The sequence below is a fragment of the Primulina eburnea genome, chromosome 13 (genome assembly GCF_022965805.1).
Source record: "Primulina eburnea isolate SZY01 chromosome 13, ASM2296580v1, whole genome shotgun sequence".
In the NCBI taxonomy this organism is placed as follows: Eukaryota; Viridiplantae; Streptophyta; class Magnoliopsida; order Lamiales; family Gesneriaceae; genus Primulina; species Primulina eburnea.
The window spans coordinates 3,310,435-3,335,476 of NC_133113.1; the positions used below are offsets into that span (position 1 = coordinate 3,310,435).

The 25,042-nt window shown below is 38.4% G+C and overlaps 1 protein-coding gene across 1 annotated transcript; it reads right to left on the bottom strand.

Annotated features, from left to right (window-relative positions):
- Window positions 1-21,575: 21,575 nt before the first annotated feature.
- On the bottom strand, window positions 21,576-23,831 carry LOC140810203 (uncharacterized). The gene is made up of 2 exons (XM_073168075.1): window positions 22,062-23,831; window positions 21,576-21,773 (listed from the first exon to the last, which is right to left on the bottom strand). The coding sequence occupies exons 1-2, from the start codon at window positions 23,829-23,831 to the stop codon at window positions 21,576-21,578; spliced, it is 1,968 nt and encodes a 655-aa protein (XP_073024176.1).
- Window positions 23,832-25,042: the final 1,211 nt, after the last annotated feature.

Consider the following 25,042-nt stretch of genomic DNA (forward strand, 5'->3'; position numbering starts at 1 on the left):
GAGGATCTGTATTCATGGGAAATGATCATGCCTTGGAAATCGCTGGGGTCGGTACTGTCAAAATTAAAATGTTTGATGGCACCATTCGCACCATACAGGAGGTACGACATGTGAAAGGACTGACGAAAAATCTTTTGTCCTTAGGGCAATTGGATGACATCGGGTGCAAAACTCGGATCGAGAACGGGATCATGAAAATTGTGAAAGTAGCGCTTGTGGTTATGAAGGCGGAAAAAGTTGCTGCAAATCTGTATGTACTTTTGGGAGAAACACACAAAGAGGCAGAACTAGCAGTTGCATCAATTGGTTCAGGAGAAGAATTAACAGTGTTATGGCATAGAAATCTCAGGCATATGTCAGAATGGGGTTTGAAAATTCTCTCAGAACGGAAGCTGCTGCCGGGACTTACAAAAGTGTCACTACCTTTTTGTGAGCACTGTGTTACCAGTAAACAACACAGATTAAAGTTTGGCACTTCTACTGCCAGGAGCAAAAGCATATTGGAGCTAATTCATTCGGATTTTTGGCAAGCACCGGTTGTATCCCTAGGAGGAGCGAGATACTTTGTCTCGTTCATTGATGATTTCTCTAGGAGATGTTGAGTATATCCAATCAAGAAGAAATCAGATGTTTTCCAGATCTTCAAAGATTTCAAAGCGCGGGTTGAACTTGATTCTGAAAAGAAAATCAAGTGTCTGAGGACTGACAATGGAGGAGAATATACCAGTGACGAATTTGATGCATATTGTCGACATGAGGGCATCAAAAGATAGTTCACGACGGCTTACACACCTCAACAGAATGGAGTGGCAGAGCGGATGAACAGAACCTTGTTGGACAGAACAAGAGCTATGTTGAGAACTGCGGGTATAGAAAAGTCATTTTTGGCGGAAGCAGTCAAAACCGCTTGTTATATTATCAATCGTTCTCCTTCAGTGGCAATTGATCTGAAGACTCCGATGGAGATGTGGACCGGGAAGCCGACAGATTATTCTCATTTGGATACATTTGGAAGTCCGGTGTACGTTCTGTACAATGAGCAAGAAAGATCAAAATTGGATTCGAAATCCAGAAAATGTATCTTCTTGGGTTATGCTAATGGAGTAAAGGGGTTTCGCTTGTGGGATCCTATTATTCACAAGCTTGTCATCAGCAGGGATGCTATCTTCGAGGAAGATAAAGTAAAAGGAGACAAAGGCACACCGAATTCAGAAACTACTATTTTTCATGTGGAAAATAAGACAGACGAATGTCAAGTTTCTTGTGAAGCAGTATCAGAGCACGAAGAACAAGAACATTTTGAGTCTGAAGTTTCCAATGTGAGGCAGTCAACTCGAGACAGAAGACCACCAGGTTGGTTTTCAGATTATGTCACTGAAAGCAACATTGCATATTGTCTATTATCAGAGGATGGTGAGCCATCGAGTTTCCACGAGGCTACTCAAAGCTCGGATGTATCCTTATGGATGTTAGCAATGCAAGAAGAGTTGGAGGCATTAGACAAGAATAAAACTTGGGATCTTGTTACACTACCACGAGGGAGGAAAGCCATTGGAAACAGATGGGTCTATAAGATCAAGTGTAATGGCAACAACCAAGTGAAGCGGTATCATGCTAGATTGGTGGTAAAAGGGTATGCTCAGAAAGAAGGCATTGACTTCAATGAGATATTTTCTTCTCTGGTTCGGCTTACAACAGTCAGAGTGGTGCTGACATTGTGTGCGGTGTTTGACCTACATCTAGAACAGCTAGATGTGAAAACGGCATTTCTTCATGGAGATCTTGAAGAAAAAATCTATATGCTCCAGCCAGAAGGTTTTGCGGAAAACGGCAAAGAGAACTTGGTTTGCAGGTTGAACAAATCTCTGTACGGTTTCAAACAGGCGCCGAGGTGTTGGTACAAGAGATTTGATTCCTATATCATGAGCCTTGGATACAACAGACTAAGTGCAGACCCTTGTACGTATTTCAAGAGGTCTGGTGATGATTATATTATTTTGCTGTTGTATGTGGACGACATGTTGGTAGCAGACCCCAACAAAGATCAGGTCCAAGGATTGAAGGCACAGTTGGCTAGGGAATTTGATATGAAGGACTTGGGACCAGCAAACAAGACTCTAGGGATGCAAGTTCACCGAGACAGAAGTAACAGAAAGATTTGGCTTTCGCAGAAAAATTATTCGAAGAAAGTCTTGCAACGCTTCAACATGCAAGATAGTAAGCCAATTTCGACCCTTCTTCCTGTTAACTTCAAGTTATCCTCCGAGATGTGTCCTAGCAGTGAAGCAGAGAGGATGGAGATGTCTCGAGTACCATATGCATCAGCAGTGGGAAGTTTGATGTTCGCCATGATATGTACAAGACCGGACATTGCTCAAGCAGTGGGAGCAGTTAGTCAGTATATGGCGAATCCTGGATGAGAGCATTGGAGCACTGTTAAGAAGATCCTTAGATACATTAAGGGTATCTCGAATGCTGCATTATGTTATGGAGGATCAGATTTTCCACTCAGGGGCTATGTCGATTCAGATTATGCAGGTGATCCTGATAAGAGGAAATCTACTACTAGTTATGTGTTTACGCTTGCAGGAGGAGCAGTAAGTAAGCTGGGTTTCAAAATTGCAGACAGTTGTGACGTTATCTACAACAGAGGTAGAATACATGGCAGCTACTCAAGCGTGCAAGGAGGCAATATGGATCAAAAGGTTATTGGAGGAGATCAGACACAAACAAGATAATGTTCTTTTGTTTTGTGACAGTCAGAGTGCCTTGCACATCGCAAGGAATCCAGCCTTTCATTCCAGGACGAAACACATTGGAGTACAATTTCACTTTGTGCGGGAAGTAGTAGAAGAAGAAAGCGTGGATATGCAGAAGATCCATACAAAGGGTAACATAGCCGATTTTCTGACCAAGCCAGTGAACACTGATAAGTTTGAGTGGTGTAGATTCTCAAGTGGTCTAGCGGAAACGTAAGCAGCAGAGAATGGCAAGATTGAAAGGATATGTGGAGATATGCTTGATTCTCAATCAAATCTTCAAGTGGGAGAAATGTCGGCAAGTCAACATTCAAAGTTGGATGGTGCACATGTTAAATGAGTGTGAGAATTTTGAAATGATGCGTTCAGACTGAACGCGTTTTATACGCGTCTTCACACGGACTAGAGGCTCTATAAATAGAGCTCCCCCCTTCATTCTGAAATTATCCCTTCTTCGAGTTTTCTCTCATCTATTAGTTCTATAATATTTGTGAGGTGTTTGTTCTCCTGTATTAAGAGAGTGTGTGTTCTCTTTGGAAACACAGTGAGTGAGTTGTACACCACAAAATATTATAGTGGAATTCTTTTCATCTTGCCCGTGGTTTTTACCCTAATAATTTTTAGGGGTTTTCCACGTAAATCTCGGTGTCCAGTTTATTCTTTATTTTCGGGTTTATTATCTTAAATTCCGCACGTGGGACCAACAATTCACAGGGTCTGAGGCAATATGTTAAAAAAAAAAATTGTTGTGATAAATAACCGTAAAGCTCATTTTGCAAATTAAAAATAACCAAACAATATATATATAAAAAAAATATAATTTACGAGTTATATATTTATCTCTTTGCTATTTTTTCTTCGTGCGCCACAACATCAACATGACTATAACGTAATGCAGTATCATATAAACAATTAATTTGACAAACGATTGAAATTGGCAACAATTGTAAGATATGTTGCCAAAATTGAAATTTATCAATATAAACTATCAAAATAACAATGATAAATATAATGAACCAATATTGTAAATATATATGATTTGTTTTAAATAATAAATATAATATCTTATTCAAGAAATAGAAAATGAAGATGTGTAAAATAAGTAAGTATCAAATTTTTTTGTGTTTTACTTTTTGAAATAGGTTCAACTACATAAATTCAAGAAAAGAGGCCAAATAATCGATAAGTAAAATATAAAAGTTTATCACATGAGTTGACACAAGATAAAATAATAAATATATTGGATAAACATTACCATTTTATGCATTCAAATTTTTTAAAAATTTAATTAATGAGCCGTGTAGCTTTATTGTTTGGGCTTTACATAATTTGATTAAATCTACAATGAACACAATCATCATATTTAATCATGTTTTCAATGGATCAATGTTCAATTTTTTTTAAATGTACTTCATATCACATACTATTTAGGTGTGAGCCTCAACAACATGAGACTTATGATTTTTTTTTTTGGCCCCTATGAGGACCGGGCCTGAGGTGATGGCCTCTCTCGCCTCACAGGAGGTACGGCCCTAATTATCCTATCGCTTTCGTACATAATTTTAAAAAGTATACGTTTCACTTAATTTAGGATGTTTGCGTGATTTTACAGCATGCCAACCTAACCCTTCATAGGCAAAAACTTGTGTGAGACGGTCTCACGGGTCGTATTTTGTGAGACATACCTCTTATTTGGGTCATCCATGAAAAAATATTACTTTTTATGCTAAGAGTATTACTTTTTATTGTGATTATCGGTAGGGTTGACCCGTCTCACAGATAAAAATTCGTGATACCATCTCACAAGAAACCTACTCTCTCTCATGTGCATATATGTATCAGAACATGTGCATATATGTAGGATTCTGATATGTAAATTTAGGAACCAATGACTAAGAAAATGTACTTTATTTTGAATTTTACACGCAAAATTTATCCACTCTTATGCTATGCTTTCTGGAAGATCCGAGGTGAATTGGTTGTTCATGACACAAATTCAAAAAGTATGGAAAATCTACTGAAAAAAAAATATATTTCAGAAATCAAACCATCAAAGTACATATTAATCAAATATCTAGCATCTTCTATAAAAACAACAATAATTTCGGACACACAAAATGTAAATAGACACCAAGTCCATAAAAGCTACAATAACTTCAAACACACAAGGTGTCAATATACCATAAATATATAACCACAATAATAAAAGTATACTAAGAGAACAAAGCGTAAACTGGCTATGATTACACTCAAATGTGTATGTATTCTCGAAGGTAAGTCCATGCTCGAACCACCTTTCAATAATTGTCTCTCTTTTGTAAGGGTAAGCAAAAACCATATTACTTTTGAATGGAAAAATAAGAAATTACTCGAACATTGACATAAAAAAAAGTTAAAAATTGGAACAACATTTTTTCAACACAATAACAACTAGTTTATAGTTTCTTTGTAGTTGCGTCTATAGTGAACTCTCGTATGACAACGACTAGATGTTGATGAACATGTATTGATTTGTGATGACATGCACTTAGTCTTCCTACGACTTGGCTGACTGCGCACATCAGGAGTCTTAATTACCTTGGATTCACCAATACATTACTCATATATTTCAAATTTTGGGATTGAATTTATATTTACTTTGTACGCTTCGCGATACATTTCAATGTTGAAATATTTGTCACGAAAATTTTGCAACGACAGAGATTTCGACTCAATTGCGAAGTAGGCGTGCTTGCGTGCAGTGGCGAAGCCATATTGGCTAAAATTTTAAATTCTATAATATTTTAATATATTAAATTGATCTACCCGGGATAATATTATATTATTCCAAAATTATATAAAATTTAGATATAAGTTTTTTTTAAAAAAATTGGGCCACCCGAGCAAGCCTTTGGCTCCGCCCCTTCTTGCATGGAAGCTTATTGATTTGTCAAGCCCTAAATGAACAAGTCTCGTCCATTAAATCCACAACAGATAGAATTTTCACCATCAACAACCTCAAACTTCTAATTACAGGAATGATGCACTCTCAAGATTTTTGATTCAATATAGACACTGGCGACAACCTTTTCCTTTGTCAAACTTAACTCCTTAACCATGAAAAATGTTGATTCACGAAGCTGGTGCATCATGTTCATGATTTGGATGCATATGTGGTCCATCATAGCCACAAGAGGTGAAAAAAAGAGTTATTCTAACTCAATTATTCAAACATTCGGTTGTATTATTATTTATAACACCTATCTATTACCAAGAAATAACACATTCACCCTAGTATGTGGATCAGCACTTGCAGCAACCCTCTGGCACTGCCTGCACGGATAGGTTGAAACAAACCATATAAAAACATGTAAAAACGACACTTATCATATATTCCTGCGAAGAAGGATCATACACAACTTTCTTGAATATCAAAAATCAATGTCTTTTGTTATGTTGGGGTGATTTCTCAAAATCTGAAATGAAAGAAAAACAATTAACATTTTGGTTTTCAAAAATAAAAATATATATATAAAAATAAAAAAAATGATAAAGAATAATTAATTTAGAATTTACATGCTTCACAAAATTGTCAACTAAATATATTAAATAATAAGTATGGTGACGACACATAAATAGTTGTTGAACAACTTTGATAATCCCAGAATGTCTGTCCGAGAAAAAAATGAACTCGTTGAATGGAAGACTTTAATACGATAATAAGACATTTCTCATATGGTAACAAAATCAATCTCAATTCATAGAATTCTCTGCATCTACTATATCATAAGCAATTGTGAAAAGATTATCATTGACATACTTTGACACAAAAACTAAGATATCATCTTTATACTTATTCTTTATATGATTTCCATCCAAAATAATCAAAAGCCTACAACTACTAACAAAACCAACAACACATACATTAAAACAAATGAATAACTGTCAAAAAATTTTATTCAGAGTTTCAATCTCATACTCAACAACACTACCAGGATTTGTTTCTCAAACAACATCACAATACCATCTTAATCTATCATAGTTTCCTTCATCTATGCCATGGATATCATGCATCACCAACTCTTTGTCCTTCCACGCTTTGTGATTGTCCAACTCTACCACATAGCCTATTTGCAAGTCATTTCGTATAGTATAAGGACAATAAGAGGGCTCACCTCTCAATTTTTATTTCACCACATTCGCCACCCGATATCATCAGTTCTAAGATGCCAACTGTTGTGTAGATGTTCTCAGGACATGTATGAAGCAGGTTGCATTTTCGGATGCCAAAAAAATTGTATGCTTTATGTTTCGAAGCATAAATTTTCCAGCCACGACTCTTTTCACTACAAATAACAATAACATTTTTCCTATCATTTTTATTGTTATAAAAAACAACATCTTGTAGCAATAACATATATTTTAGCACATTTCCTAAAATTATCGACATCCTTGAATGTTTGACCTTCATAACAATGCAATTAATCCAAGTATCTATCGTGTTCAAGCATAGGGCTTGGTCAACATTATTATCACTCCTTGATTTCGCGTCTTCATCATCAACCCTTACCAATTTAATATAAAATTGATGATATCAATAAGGAAATAAAGACACATTGATCAAATATAAACATTAATATCAAAAAATATCATCGTCAATTACACACATGAAAAAAAAATATAGATAGAAATTTATTTTACCTCCCAAAATTTAAGTTCTTCAGATTTCAAGTTTATTCTATGTCGTCAATTCGATCATCGTGAGCTTCATACACATAAAAAGTTGAATCTATTAAGTACATCATCATCATTATTGATGATGACGGGGTGAATTGGGTCTAAGTGAGGTGGGCAATCACACTGGGTTGAGTTGCATTATGTCATGATATATTGGATTTTTAGATGAAACATGCTCAGGCTTTGATATGTCTACTTTAAGAGAACCAATAATGTTGGTGGGGGCGTCAGAGTATTCTCCGGTGTGGTCACTTCGATGTTCAAGTTTGTTAAGTGATTCCTCTTTCTTTCTTTTTTTCCTTTTTGGATAGATAGAGTGTACGAGTATTTTTTGCAAGATTATTTGAATGTCTCATTTGTGGGGACCCGGACGCTAATCAAGTTCTTAATCATCGTTGGGATTTAATTATCTATTCTGATAAACAGGGTCTAAAATTTTTCTTTTTAAATATATAACTGCGGAAGGTAATGGAATCTAAATACTATACATGTCTGTATATAAAATACAATTCAGTATTAAAAATACAATAATGTACAACATTCTAATCTAATGTTCACTACTAAAATTCTAGTGGTAAAATCCAATCTACTGTAAGTCCGGAATCACCACGCTAAACTCGTCTTCTCTCATCATCTTCGTGACCCCGATCCTGCCTCCCCTGATGTCATGAACACATACAAACAAGACACCAGCCGGATAACTCCGGTGAGAATAAATCCCAGTATAAAACATGGTAAGCATGTATATAAACAAACTATTTCATAAAACATGCAATCCTGTATAAACCAATATATTTCATAATCTATGAAATAAATCAAATAAGCATGTAACTCAAATCAGATAAACATGCATATAAACGATCTAAATCGTAAAAACATGCTAGCACAACTGGAAGCAATAACGATGGGTCCCATGATCTAGGAGCCACATCCATATAAGCATGAAGTCCTAATCAAATCATGTCTAGACTTGACTCGATCTATAACTCTAGGGATCCCGGTGTGAATAAGACGATCTATCACCTACCCTACCACTCGGGGTGATTGTACGTCTTATTCCTAGACTTCGGTCTAATCTGTATCCACATCTACAATAGGAGAGGTGATCTTCTCCTAAGCTGTGATATCACCGAACGTCTAGCAGTCTGGCTGATCTCCAAACTGTCCTATCTTAAATGCATGAATACAATCAGTAAACAAAGCATAATCATATAAAACATAAACAAGAATATAGTATGTGATTTATTGGGCAACTCAAGTAGTGATCTCAATTGAGTTGTTTCTTCCCGAATATCACATGAATTATACCTTTGTCGTCCCCGTCTGAGGAAGACGAAGTCTCGAAGTCCAGTCTGTCCATATCCGATCTGAAATGACAATACAAATACACTGTATCAATGTGTAACTCAAAACACAATCTGTTCTGATCAATACTCAACTCAGTACATAATCTGATCAATCTGTTCCAGCATATGAATACCTAACAAATACATCTTCAGGGATGCTGAAATACAACACACAGACATACTGTATTCTTTCTTCGATCTGACTTCACATATCTACTGAATAATCTATCCAAACATACAAGAATAATCATCTATTCATTCTTCAATTAAGAATACTACCATTTAGTGTGAATTCTCAGTCAATATCTTCTAAAATTCATAACAATTGTATAACCAACTTATTCTTAAATCTGTCTTCGATTATACAATGTCTACGGTAGTAGAAACACCATATCTGAATCATATACAGTTCTGACTACATCATAAATTCAAAACATTTCAAAACGCAACAAAACTTACGTCCTTGTATAGCTTTAGTCGAAAGGAGTTCAATACCGCTTTCGGATTCGAGTTCTGACACACGGATTCTTCGTAAACCAAATTCTAAACTCAAGAACTAAACTTTCTCCCTCATCTGTCGATTTTTGCTTGAAAAGTGAGAGGAAGACACGAATCCATCTATATATATAGCTTGCATGCCATGCAAAACGTGGCCTCATTCTTCTTGTTACACGCATGACCGCGGGTGCGGTAGTGCAAGGAGCGCGGGTGCGCTCATGCAATGTCTATCCTTCCTTTTCCCGAAAGCTTAGACCGCGGGTGCGGTGTTATCATTACCGCGGGTACGGTACCATCACCGCGAGTGCGGTCTTGTTCTTACCGCGGGTGCGGTGTCGCCTCGAATAAAATTTGCCAACTTTCTGTCCATGCACCGCGGGTGCGGTCTTGGTTGCACCGCGGGTGCGGTGATGCTTCGACCTTTCTTGCAAAAATCCACAATTGCATGACCGCGGGGGCACTCCTGTTCTGGGCGCGGGTGCGGTCTTGCAAACCCTATTTTCTCATGTCTTTTCTTCCCTCATTGCATGTCATGCGTTTTCATATCTTCCAAGTCTCGCGTTAATAACGATTAATAATCTTGGTTTATCAATTCTATACTTCTTGGGCATTACATTTCTCCCCTTCTTAGATCTGAGTTCGTCCTCGAACTCACAACAATCAATTCAAAGATATCAGAAGAAATGTATCACAGAGTTTAAACTAAACTCCCATATCTAATTCCAGTCTGGAATAAGAATTCGTTAAGTGTCATGTCATAACACTTCTTCAATTCTTCTGACAGAATCAGTCTCGCATTACTGGCTATACACGTCCGTATAAACCAATCTACAGCTCATAACAACCCAATGCCAGTAGTGTTACCCAGTCTGTTTATCCCAATCAAGGACGTATAACATCTTCAGCTTCAAATACCAATCGTCATTATCCGACGTTGGTTTCCTAAGTCTGTCCATTCTGAACTATTTTAATAGCTATTGTCATACAGTAATTCATACAGTGACAATAAGTCATAAGAACGAGTGCTAACCTTCAGCACTAAAGCTGTATAGTGCTAACATCCAGCACTACAGCTGTACCCAAAGTCTTCCAATATCTGGATAACCCCTTCTGACTGTCTGTCAATCTGTGAAACAATCTAAGAAAGAGTTCATGATATATTCTGTCACGAGTACAAACTCAAGCAAAATCACAATCTGACATAATCTACTATGACATTCTGATCTTTCTGACCACTTTTCTGACACCGACCTGTGTCATTTAGTCATGTTTGTACGTTATCTGGTACAAACTATTAGATATAGATTGAACAATCTGTCAATCTTAATCATATCATATTACACAATCTGTACAAATAACGGTAAGTTCATTACCAAGGCTATAGAAATGTACTCCCATTTCTATTTAGAACTATACAATCCTGTAATAAATCTTCTGATTTCTATCTTTCTGTCTTTTCTGTTAGCGATTTAAACATATCAGTACAATTTCTGCCAACACAATTCTGTTATAACTGATCTGATCGGTTTATATCACGACTGTCTGTTCGAATATCATACATTCTCAACTATCTGAATGAAAACTGAATCCATAACTGTTCGGTTCTGACGTTATTTGTGAATTCAGATTCGAACCATGCTGTATAAACACTCAGTTACTAACATAAATTAAGAAAGAAATACCTACCTGGTATTCGGCTCTGACTATCAATATCAAAATCTGTAAACAATTCTGAAACATGTTGATATCATAAAATAATCAGTCCCATCCAACACAAAATCACAGATCTGTTAATTCTGATTGATGTTCTGTTCTGATTAGCAAAATACAATTCTGAACCCTCTGATTCCTGAACTGATGTACACTCAACTGGTTACAAGAAACTGTATCAGCACTGATTCACAATAACAGTAATATTACATCAGATTCAGAATAGAAAGAACCTATAAAGATCTAGTGAGTTTAAGAAAACTCATAAAATAACAAAATCAAGCAACTGTAAATTCTGGCTATCTGACCAATCCTCATACTGCCCAGATCAACTGCTCTATCTCATCTTCAAATAACATATGCTCCCAACAATATAAGATATCGCAAATACTGATGTAGAACAATAACAATACTCAGCAGATATATAACAATAAGAGAATAAAATAATCAGAATAAGGTAATCTGCAGGTAATAAATTTCTGACATTTCTGGAATTCCTGATCTTTCTGTCTTAACTGTCTAAATCAACCGATCTTCAGATACTGTATATTCTGAATAAACACTGTATCAATAACTGCATACTGGATTCATACCTGACCCATTTCTGTATACATTGATCATAGTTCTCTGAATATTTAACACAATCTTCAATTATTCAATATAATCAATCAAGTGCTGCAATATCAAAATCTCACAGGTATAACAAGCATAAAATGATCAGAACATCTCTGAATATACTGAAACATGCCAAAGAGCAATACTAAATCAGATATAACTCCTGGTCGGTACTCTTTTATTGATCTTTCAGTTCATTCTGTATCATTCTGTACATTCAATGTCATTCTATGCTGAATTCTAAAACAACAATCAATATCTGATCTGAATTCAATTCTGAAATCTATCTTTCTGATATAAAGCAATTCTAAAATCTTATCTGGGCAAGATCAGTTAATTTGTACATCATTAGCAAATCTGCCGATGCTATGCTCGATTTCAGTCAATCTACTGAATACATAAAGATACTATTTGTTCCTTTCTGTATTAATCGAGTCATATACAACACATATATCAAAGGAATTCGAAATCTAGAATCCTTACTGTGAAATCTCTACTCATCAGCCATATCTGGTCTGAATCTTGTACTTTCCTGACTGGAATCTATAATAGTTCTGTACTTGTTTAGCATATTAACATCAATAATGCGGTCGAATCAGAAGACACAAGTACATTATAATCTAACTCAATCTTATTCTTATCTTACTGTAGAAATTTCTGATATCACTCTTTCTTTCCCAACAAATAAGAATCAATACCACAGTACCAACAAACCCCACAGATACATCATATATCAATGCAATTCAGTCTAAGATAATCGTAGGGAATGCAGTAGTATATATCAATACATATGCAATCGAATTATAAAGAATAGTACCTGTTGTAGATTCTGGGTCTGTTTCTCAAATAAACGATGTTCCCTAAGATCTTCGAGACCATCTCTGGGGACAAACTTTAGCAAAATGCCCCAGCTGTTTACAAATATTGCATCTACCAAGCACTCCTTGGCATTGCTCTGAAGAATGTCTCCCTCCGCAAGTCCTACAATAGACATCAGTATGGCTTGTGCTGGAACCACTTGAACTGGAGGAACCACTTCCCAACTTCTTGAATGGCTTCTTACGAGTTTTCAGCAAATCTTGTTTCCCACTCGTACTGCCACGCTCATATCGAAGAGGGGATTGCTGTGTCTGGGGTTGCTTCACACACAGCCGTGTCAATTGTCTAATCAGACTTGCCTCAGCTCTCTTCGCTCTACTCAAGATATCCGCAAAATGGTAAGATCGCTGCAGATTCATAAATGCAACTACCTCCGAATTCAACCCTCTGATGAACTGATTCACTATAGATTCATCATTTCCAGCTATCTGAGGAGCAAAATGCAGTAGAGTAGAGAATTTGGCAATATATTCATCTATATTCAATTGACCTTGGCTTAAATTCTCAAACTCTGCTTTCTTGTCCTCTCGGTACGAGACTGAGAAAAATCGTCGATAAAATTCAGTTCTGAATATTTCCCACGAAATCACTGTACCTCTCTGTTCCCACATTCTTCTACTGGTAATCCACCAATTCCTGGCGGCTTCTCGTAACTGATAAGGTACCATTTTAACTCTCTGTTCATCCTACAATCAAGTAAATCAAACAAAATCTCTATGTCATCCAACCAGTTCTGACAGTCTTCAGACGTCTCGATACCACTCAAAATCGGCGGCTGGAATAACTGTAATTCTACCAACTTTATTTCTATCTGCGTTTCTGATGCATCTATCTGTTCAGACGAAGTACTACCCCTTTCTGGAAATCTCCGAGGCGGTATATCTGAATATCAAACAAATCAATGTACAATCTGTATAATCTGTCTCAGCCCTCCTCTGATCATATACCTCTGATTCAGACTTGGTTCTGATCCAGGCTTAGTAATTACATGCTGCAATCAACTCAGATACAAAAAACATGTAATAGGGAAAACAGTAAATCATGCTAGCACCCATAATGTAATTCAACATTATAATAAATCTCATGCTAGCAATCACATGCAAGGAAGAAAATTCAATCTACCCCGCTCATTCTCTTCTATCTCAATCTAACTTAGTCTAAAAGATCTATCAGTTCTGACTATCTTAATCTAAAGGATCTCTCGCTCTGATACCACCTGTTGTGGGGACCCGGACGCTAATCAAGTTCTTAATCATCGTTGGGATTTAATTATCTGTTCTGATAAACAGGGTCTAAAATTTTTCTTTTTAAATTATATAACTGCAGAAGGTAATGGAATCTAAATACTATACATGTCTGTATATAAAATACAATTCAGTATTAAAAATACAATAATGTAAAACATTCTAATCTAATGTTCACTACTAAAATTCTAGTAGTAAAATCCAATCTACTGTAAGTCCGGAATCACCACGCTAAACTCGTCTTCTCTCATCATCTTCGTGACCCCGATCCTGCCTCCCCTGATGTCATGCACACATACAAACAAGACACCAGCCTGATAACTCCGGTGAAAATAAATCCCAGTATAAAACATGGTAAGCATGTATATAAACAAACTATTTCATAAAACATGCAATCCTGTATAAACCAATATATTTCATAATCTATGAAATAAATCAAATAAGCATGTAACTCAAATCAGATAAACATGCATATAAACGATCTAAATCGTAAAAACATGCTAGCACAACTGGAAGCAATAACGATGGGTCCCATGATCTAGGAGCCACATCCATATAAACATGAAGTCCTAATCAAATCATGTCTAGACTTGACTCGATCTATAACTCTAGGGATCCCGGTGTGAATAAGACGATCTATCACCTACCCTACCACTCGGGGTGATTGTACGTCTTATTCCTAGACTTTGGTCTGATCTGTATCCACATCTACAATAGGAGAGGTGATCTTCTCCTAAGCTGTGATATCACCGAACGTCTAGCAGTCTGGCTGATCTCCAAACTGTCCTATCTTAAATGCATGAATACAATCAGTAAACAAAGCATAATCATATAAAACATAAACAAGAATATAGTATGTGATTTATTGGGCAACTCAAGTAGTGATCTCAATTGAGTTGTTTCTTCCCGAATATCACATGAATTATACCTTTGTCGTCCCCGTCTGAGGAAGACGAAGTCTCGAAGTCCAGTCTGTCCATATCCGATCTGAAATGACAATACAAATACACTGTATCAATGTGTAACTCAAAACACAATCTGTTCTGATCAATACTCAACTCAGTACATAATCTGATCAATCTGTTCCAGCATATGAATACCTAACAAATACATCTTCAGGGATGCTGAAATACAACACACAGACATACTGTATTCTTTCTTCGATCTGACTTCACATATCTACTGAATAATCTATCCAAACATACAAGAATAATCATCTATTCATTCTTCAATTAAGAATACTACCATTTAGTGTGAATTCTCAGTCAATATCTTCTAAAATTCATAACAATTGTATAACCAACTTATTCTTAAATCTGTCTTCGATTATACAATGTCTACGGTAGTAGAAACACCATATCTGAATCATATACAGTTCTGACAACATCATAAATTCAAAACATTTCAAAACGCAACAAAACTTACGTCCTTGTATAGCTTTAGTCGAAAGGAGTTCAATACCGCTTTCGGATTCGAGTTCTGACACACGGATTCTTCGTAAACCAAATTCTAAACTCAAGAACTAAACTTTCTCCCTCATCTGTCGATTTTTGCTTGAAAAGTGAGAGGAAGACACGAATCCATCTATATATATAGCTTGCATGCCATGCAAAACGTGGCCTCATTCTTCTTGTTACACGCATGACCGCGAGTGCGGTAGTGCAAGGAGCGCGGGTGCGCTCATGCAATGTCTATCCTTCCTTTTCCCGAAAGCTTAGACCGCGGGTGCAGTGTTATCATTACCGCGGGTGCGGTACCACCACCGCGAGTGCGGTCTTGTTCTTACCGCGGGTGCGGTGTCGCCTCGAATAAAATTTGCCAACTTTCTGTCCATGCACCGCGGGTGCGGCCTTGGTTGCACCGCGGGTGCGGTGATGCGTCGACCTTTCTTGCAAAAATCCACAATTGCATGACCGCGGGGGCACTCCTGTTCTGGGCGCGGGTGCGGTCTTGCAAGCCCTATTTTCTCATGTCTTTTCTTCCCTCATTGCATGTCATGCGTTTTCATATCTTCCAAGTCTCACGTTAATAACGATTAATAATCTTGGTTTATCAATTCTATACTTCTTGGGCATTACATCATTGGTCAAGCGAACCTGGTATTTACAGTAGAGAAGTCAAATGATGGTATTGTTTTCAGTGTCCAATTGTTACTTATGACGAGATGGTAACCCATACTATGTTCACTGTCATTGACAGGTCTGACAACGCATGCTTGTTTCACCCTAGTCACACCATCCCTATGTGTGCTGAAAGACTTTATAATAATTATTAATTCATAGTGCCCCATACCGGTGATTTTGGAGATGACACATGTATCCGGGTGCCTGAGTAAATAACCGTGACATGGACCAACGTCTCTTATACTACTCGAGCTCTTCCTACCTGGGCTCGTGCTCCCTTCGCCTTTCCTGGCTTCATAACTACCAAGATTCTGGGCCGAAGATGACCTGATATATTATCCGGCGGTATCAATTATCGTTCAGAGACATGAACATCTTATGTTGTGGAGCTACATATTACAGAATCATGGATTTCGGATAAATTCTTGAACATTTTTTGCCTCGTCGAGGCTCACAAATATGTTCAATCAACCTATAACCACCATAGATTGAGATAACTAACATCCACTTCTTTGGAGCAACAAACATCCACTTCTTATATTTACAACAACCCAAAAAATAACGGTTACAAGTACCACTTACATATTTCATTCTCAACCTAATCAATAAAAAAATTACATTCAATGCAATATATAAAAATTGAATCATGGTTTCATTCATATAAAACATTACACAATCACACTGCACATTTTCATAATATGAAATTTCAATATTTAAGTTAAAATACATTACCATAATCATTATTGAGCATGAAAGATTTATAATCGCAAACGATGAGGAATTCCATAATCTGTCCAAAATTGGAATACAGGAACTAGATTCTCACTCACATATATAAATATCAGAGAACCTCTTTGTTAGAATGAAAAAGAGAAATTTCGGTTACAAAAGACACAATGTACGAGAATTCTTCATTATTACGAAATTTAAAAATGGGTGAATTTCAAATTTACAAACGTAAATCAATCCAAACATTCCAGTGAATTTGAATTTAAATTCCTCAATCCGAGCATGCCCTAGAGTTTTTTGAATAAATATAATCATGTTAGATTTTAGAGAGAGTGCATAAACTCTTTTAAAACTTTTTTTAAAAGCTTGAGTTACAGTAACTCGTTCTTGAAATGTTCAAAAAAATGAATGGAACATGGCGAAATTAAATTTAGTTTGACTAACAAATTAAAAACCGATTGAACATTTTATAAAACATTTGAAAAGAATGTAAGCTGAATGTATAACAAAGTATTGTTGAAACATTTTATCAAATATTTTGTATGCAAAATTTTGATATTTTAGAAAACACATAGAATTCTTCAACAATCAATCCATAAACAGAAACAACAAACAAATGCAATGACAGAAAGATGCACGAATTTGTTTATAAAAATTCGAATGTCAGATCCTTCTACATCTCTCATCCTTTCGTTGTTGGAAGGATTACACTTCAAGACCTCGATTTACACAATCCTTTGCCTAATCAAAACACCTAATATACTCTCGATTATTTGTCGCCACCTCATAGTCAACCTGATTTTTAATGTCATTAATACGAAAACTACAAAAACAGAATTAATATAAAGACTATCACTCAACTAAAATTTGAAGCTCATCTCTCTTATATATGTGAGTGATTGTGTATGAGAAAACTAATCCATTTCAATGTTGATAGGTTCGTAACAGTTATAATTTTGTTATCACATTTCTTATTATTTTCACTTCTGACATGCTTAATAAATACATTTTGATGTTATTTTGTTGTAAAAATAAATTTTATGGTCTTGGAACAAATTTGAGCTGAAAAATGATTTTTATCAAATTTAAAGCTGCCAAGATAAAAATGTAAAAGAAAGATAAAATAGAAGAAGTCATGGAATAAGGCACGACCACGTCTTGTTACTTTTTTTCTGCTGCATGTGAAACTGAAACTAACTGAATTTCAACGATTGAAATTCAAAATTTGTGAAAATTATGCCAAATTTTAGAGTTTTAATTATGGTGTTTGACTTAAAAATTATTTTTGGTGAGAGAAGTTGTTATTGGTAGAAAAAAATATTAGATAGAGTTTTATGGAATAAAACTCTATATTCTTCAACATTGGGTTCTCTTTTAGTCAATGAGATTTTCCTATAGGCCTAATCAACCATCTACACAAGAAACACAAGGAATTTCTCATTCTTTCTCCAAGAAACTATTGGCTATGTTTTATATATGATTCTAGGGATATTTTTGAGTCTTTTTCTTGTTTTTCACGTGTAGATAGTGAAATTCTATCAATTTTTGTTTCTTTTTCTTGTTTTTCAGGTGTAGATGGTTGATTAGGCCAAAAAGAAAAACTCATTAATCAAAAGAAACCAAAAAAACTCTATATAGTATTTTTCCCTCTTAATAACTTTCTCTCCAAGAATTAATTTTAATTCAAACATCATAATTAGGACTCTAAAATTTGACATATTTTTCACAAATTTAAAATTTCACTCCTTGAAATTCTGCTAGCTTCAGTTTCACATACAGCAGCAGAACAGTCACAAGACATAAACACTCATTATTCCAGGACTTCTCTATTTTATCTTTCTTTCACAGTTTTATCTTGACAACTTCAAATGTGATAAAAATCACATTTTTAGCTCAAATTTGCTCTAAGAACATGAATTTCTTCCTACAATAAAATAACACTAAAGTGTATCAATTAAGAATGTTGGAAGTGAAAATAATGAGAAATATGATAACAAAATTACAAATTATTATGAGCAAATCAAGTGTATATACTACCAAGTATATCCTCACACACAAGGATAAAAGCTCCCACTAAACTAATATATCTATTTAGACATTTCTTCTTGGGATTGCTCTCATTTTTGCTAATTTCTTCATGTAAGCTAGCCACGCTTTGAATTCCTTTCAAAAACGTGTATTTGATCTTCAAATATGTTATATATATAGTCTCAAACAGTGATATATACGTTAGACATGATCGTTGGAAAGGTTTTATGCTTTATCTGACATTGCAACGATCATATTTGTTTTCTGGCTCAAAGAGCTTAACGGTTAAATGAATGAAATGGTTGGATGAGCAAACCTGTTAAATGAACTGGTTGGATAAGCAAAAGGTTGAATGGATGTGGTCCGATCCGGTGATTAAAAGTCTTGATTCATTTATTTATGGACAAAATAATCAACATGAAAGTTGTATCTTTTTCTCTTATCTTTCCATAAAATCAAGAATCAGTCCATTTTTAGTTGGTACCAGAGAGATATTCTTGAAATATCGCCACTGCTCATGTCCAGTCGGAACCTGTATTCGTATTGCAGACCAAAACATTCATCGCGATTTATCAGCTTCTTGGGTTTCGATTCAGACATCGACCATTGAAGATGATTTGTAGATCACTGTATTATACTCAAACTCATACTGAATCGTTCCATTTCGATAATTGAACTGAGAGATACGACTGGAGAATGTTTGGATAGTCGGATCTTGCGACCACCATTGCACCTCGATAACGTCAAAATTCATCAACCAGACTGAGTTATGTTTTCTAGATAAATGAGTTTTATTTACAATCATTTTGCCCGTAATTCTTGCCAAAGGCTCAGCTTCCACCCACTTGGAAAAGTAATCGACTGCTACTAACAAAAATTTCTTCTGAGCTCGGGCAAGCGGGAAAGGACCTACAATGTCCATGCCCCATTGATCAAAAGGGCAGGATGCCCAAATAGGCTTCATAAGAGCAGCCGGGCTGTGTTTGAAATTTGCATGATGTTGACAGCCTTCGCAGGTTTGAACCACCCGAGCTGCATCCTGACCAAGGGTTGGCCACCAAAATCCTGCAAGCATGGTTTTTCGAGCTAGAGACATTTCTCCGAGGTGCTCCGCGCAACATCCTTCATGAATTTCCCGGAGTACATAATCTACCTCCTTTTTAGGCAAGCATTTTAAAAGAGGTCCCTGGAATGATCTTTTATACAAGATTGAGTTTAAGAGCACAAACCTGAGAGCTTGTCTCTTGATCTTCTGAGCTTGACCTCTGTCCTCGGGTAGTGCACCCTTTTCAATAAATCTGATTAAGGGCGTCATCCAGGAGTTTTCTGGATCGGGTGTTCCTTCTTCGTCCATCGAGAGGATCAAGCGGGAGACATGCAATACCTCCCGGGTGCTTACTTCACTTAGGGATGCTCCCATTTTTGCCAGAATATCTGCCTCGTCGTTTTCTTCTCGGGGGATTTGCTCGATACTCCAATCCGAAAAGCCTTCTGCTCGAGCTCTGATAAGTTGTAGATATTTCAGCATCCTATCATCTTTAGCTTCATACACACCCTTTATCTGCTGTGTTACGAGTTGTGAATCAGAATATATAATTATCCGGGAAGCCCCGACTTCTCGAGCAGCTCGTATTCCAGCTAGCACAGCCTCATACTCGGCCTCATTATTAGTTACTCGGGAATCAATCCTTATTGCCAATTTGATTTTTTCTCCCGGGGGAGATATCATCACGACTCCTACTCCGCACCCCGCAAGGCTAGACGCCCCATCTACAAAAACTCTCCACACTTCTTCTCTACTAGGCTGGATCATCAAAGATAAAAAGTCTGATAAAGCTTGTGCCTTGATAGCCACTCGTGGTTTGTATTCGATATCGTACTCTCCCAATTCCACCGTCCACTTAATCATTCGCCCGGATACCTCAGCATGGGTCATGATTCTACCAAGAGGGCTGTTGGTAAGAACCACTATTTGATGCGATAAGAAGTAAGGTCTTAGCTTCCGAGCGGTCATGATCAAAGCCAATGCAATCTTCTCCACCTCTGTATATCGGAGCTCGGGCCCTCTTAGAGCGTGGCTGACATAATAGACAGGCTTCTGATCAGAGCCTTCTTCTTTGATTAACACTGAACTGACAGCATGCTCTGTAGAGGATAAATACAGGAATAATCGCTCCCCGGGCTCGGGCTTTACTAACACCGGGAGCTCTGCAAGATGGGCTTTCAAGTCCTGGAAGGCTTGTTCACATTTATCGTCCCATCCGAAGTGCTTGGCCTTTCTCAAGACTTGAAAGAAAGGATAACTTCTGTGTGCTGATCGGGATATAAATCGAGAAAGGGAAGCAATCCTTCCCGTCAGCTTTTGCACCTCTTTTACAGACTGAGGAGAGGGCATACACAAGACAGACTTTACCTTCTCCGGGTTTACCTCAATTCCCCGATCTGTTACCATGAATCCCAGAAATTTGCCACTCTTTACGCCAAAAATACATTTGGCCGGGTTAAGCTTGATCCCATGTTGCATGAGGGTGGCAAAAGTTTCCTGTAGATCATCAATAAAAGTAGTGACCTCCCGGATCTTGCTTAAGATATCATCCACATAGACCTCCACGTTCCGCCCCAGCTGTTTCTCGAACACTTTGTCCATAAGACGCTGATAAGTGGCCCCTGCATTCTTCAACCCGAAAGGCATTACAATATAACAAAATGTACCTCCCGAAGTGACGAAACTAGCTTTATCTTGATCTTTTTTGGCCAAGGGAATCTGATGATACCCCTGGTATGCATCCATAAAGCTCAACAGCTCATAGCCCGAGGTGGAATCTACCAGCTGGTCAATCCGGGGCAGCGGATAATGATCTTTGGGGCACGCTTTGTTTAGATCGCGGAAGTCTACGCACATGCGCCATTTGCCAGTGGATTTAGGTACTAAAACAAATTGGAAAGCCAAGTAGGGAATTGAATTTCCCGAATATGCCCCGCCTTCAGGAGCTCCTTGACTTTTTCTGCTATGACTTTGTCCTTTTCAGGACCAAAGTGCCTCTTTTTCTGCTTCACGGGGTGAGACCCCGGGAGGATGTTTAAATGATGCTCCGATAAAAAGGGGGAAATCCCCGTAAGCTCCTGCTGGGACCAGGCAAACACATGAATGTTAGTTTTTAAACATTTAATTAAACTTACCCGGGTGGTCGTGCTGAGATCCCGAGCCACCCGGATCTGCTGTCCTGGCCCAATCTCCACCGCCTCCTGCTCTTCCTCGGCCACAAAGTGTATCTCCCCTTCCTCCACTATCCTTCCTCCTGTCTCACCTATCTTAGCCCTCTTCCCCTCCTTCTTAGATCTGTTCTGATCCGCCCGGACCGCTTCCACTTAACACTTTCTAGAAGAGGGTTGATCTCCCCGGACTTCTCCTACCCTTGCTCCCACAGGAAATTTTATTTTCTGGTGGTAGGTAGACGCTACAGCCCTTAACTCATTCATGGCCGGCCTCCCAAGGATGATGTTATACGATGAGGGGGAGTCCACCATAGTGAAGGAAGTCATCACTGTTCTCTTGAGATCGTGAGAGCCCAGGGTCAGAGGTAAAATAATCTCCCCTTCCGGATAAACCACGTGCCCGGCGAAGCCAAAAAGAGCAGTTTCCACTGTTTCAAGGTGATAGCCCTGTAAATCCATCTGCTCAAAAGCATCTTTGAAAATTACATTCACAGAACTGCCTGAATCCACGAAGACCCGCAGAATGTCATAATTCGCCACTCGGGCTTGGATCACCAAGGCATCGTTGTGGGGTAGATTCACCCCTCTTAGGTCCTCCGGGCCGAAACTGATGATTGCCTCACTCTTCCTCGATCCTTCCACCTCCAAACACTCTCTCCTACTCCTTGACTTCCTCGCTCGATTGGAGTCTCCATCAGTAGAGCCTCCGGATATCATTTTAATCGTCCCTACAACCGAGGGTGACTTCTTTCTTTGCTCGGGTTCAGGCCCCCTCCTCCTTCCGGGTTCGATTCTAGGATTGTTTCTCACACCCCCTCCCCGGGAACTAGATCCGGGCTGCCGGGACGTCCATGGCGGCACCCTAGACATCTGGGTATTGATAATGGGCCTTGGGAGGGAAGGCGCAACATAATTTCCCTTCAGAACTTTGCAATCCTCAGTGTTATGGTAGCCTAACTTGTGAAGCGCACAAAATCCCTTTTTCTCTGGCCGGGCCAGTTGATGATCCGGGGCCAAATCCCTACTACATTCCTGCACCTCCCTCTCTCGGGCAATCTTCAGAGGCACATGATGAGAGAAATGCCCTGAATTGCCTCTCTTTTGTCCCCTCTCCTCGGGCTTAGATACCCGGTCTCCTCTTTCTTTCCTCACCGCTTCCCTCTTTTGTTTCTGGGCTTCCTCCATATTTATGTACTTCTCTGCCCGGGATAACATATCCTCAAAATCCCCGGGCATCTTTTTGGTTAGTGATTTGAAGAATTCACCCTCTCTCAAACCCTGGGTGAAGGCAGTAGTCTTGGTCTCGGTGGCACAAGACGGGACGTCTAGAGCCACTCTGTTGAATCTTCTGATGTAAGCCCGCAAACTCTCCTCAAGGCTCTGCTTTACCTCAAAAAGACTGAAGGCGGTCTTTTTGTATTTCTTACTACTACTAAAGTGGTGTATGAATACCTTTTGGAAATCTCGGAACGAATGCACGCTTTGGGGGGACAAACCCTCAAACCATCTCTGAGCGGAATCCACCAGAGTGGTCAAGAACACTTTGCACTTGATTCTATCAGTATAGCAGTGTAACATGGCCATGTTCTCGAATCTGGCTAAGTGCTCCTCCGGGTCCGCATTGCCATCATAATCTTTTATTTTGGCAGACTTGAAGTTTCCAGGAAGAGGTTCCCGAACAATGATATCGGCAAATGGACATCCCTTTGCCGCGGCCCAGGCAGAGCTGCGACTTTCCAGCTGTCCTTCTAGGACCTTCATTTGCTGCTTTAAATCTTTCAACTCCTCTGCTGTAGTCGGAGCCTTCGACCCGACACTATAATCTACATTCTCTTCACTCCCTTCCTCCTCCTCCTTTCGCCCCTGCTCCTGTTCTTGCTCCTGCTCTTGCTCCTGCTCCTGCTCTGGTGGTGTGTTACGTCGAGAAACTTCTTTCCGGGCCATAGCATGAACCATTGCATCAGCCATCATTTTTTTTAATTCCTCTCGGGTCATGGTTAAGAGATTCTGGTCGGTATTATTAACGTTTACTTGTCTGGAAGATTGTCCCACGTCCGCCTGGGCCCGGGAGTTATCTTGGTCTGTTCTTCTGGTACGAGCCATATCAACGCCTCGAGCTCAATATAATTTCCCACAGACGGCGCCAATGATGAGATCCTCTTGAAATGGGCGAGCCGGGTAAGGAGCTCCAATCGGATCAAATCAACAATTTTTAATGTTTTGGGAATTTTGAGCGAAGAAAGGAGCTCCAATCGGATCAAATCAACAATTTTTAATGTTTTGGGAATTTTGAGCGAAGACAATGGCTTGAACGACACCTGCAAACAATGAAAAGAACTCGTGAATGGGCGCCGGAGGGGTTTCCGACGTAGCCACTCCGATGATAAAGTCAGCAGGTTGTATGATGATGAACTTCGAACAATATTTCAGGAAAAATACGTAGAATGCTTAAAGTTTAAAGGTTTTTTTTTTCAGGATCATTTAATGACATTAATACCTGCTATTTATAGGAGAGGAATGGGTAGTTACCTCGATTCCCGCGTCACCTACTAAGTCGGTCTACCATACTAGCTTCTGATGACTTCTCGGACACTCTAAACCCAAGTTGCTCTGGCGGATTAGATTGGCTGTAATGATTACACTCGAGTGTGGCTCATTTATCGAGGTAGCGCTATTTTCGAGGTTGCCCAAGTGGGTATCCAACCGAGAACATTCCCTGGACAGGTGAGAAGCACCCGGCCAACTCTATGAGGACCCAGGCTACTGGTAAAGGACTACGGATGAAGCCATCACACCCGGGAAGGGAAAACTTACCCGGGCATTCACAAAACTACCCGGTACCCTGGTTTGTACACATGGGTTTCAGATGAACAAACCCATATCCTTATAGGGGTATCATGATTGAAACTAGGGATGATAATATGTGGGGATGGTTGGGTCTAACAGATCCGAGACTTGACATATTAAAAATTTGAAGGACGCGCGCTTGCCCCGACCTGTTAAAACTTTACTCATGCCTGACTTGATATGACTCGTGCTCGTCCCGACCTGTTAAAACTCTACTCATGCCCGACTTGATATGTACCTGAAGTTTACTGGGTTATACCCGTTTCGGCTAATTATGTCACAACCCGATATTTATGTCATCCTTATTTTTGTGTTGTAGAAACACCAATAAT

Coding starts and splice junctions, on each gene's coding strand:
- LOC140810203 (XM_073168075.1), bottom strand. CDS start 23,831: ATGGCTGATGCAATGGTTCATGCTATGGCCCGGAAAGAAGTTTCTCGA. Junction 21,774..22,061: donor AATTTCCTGTGGGAGCAAGG/GTAGGAGAAGTC, acceptor GCCTGGTCCCAG/CAGGAGCTTACGGGGATTTC.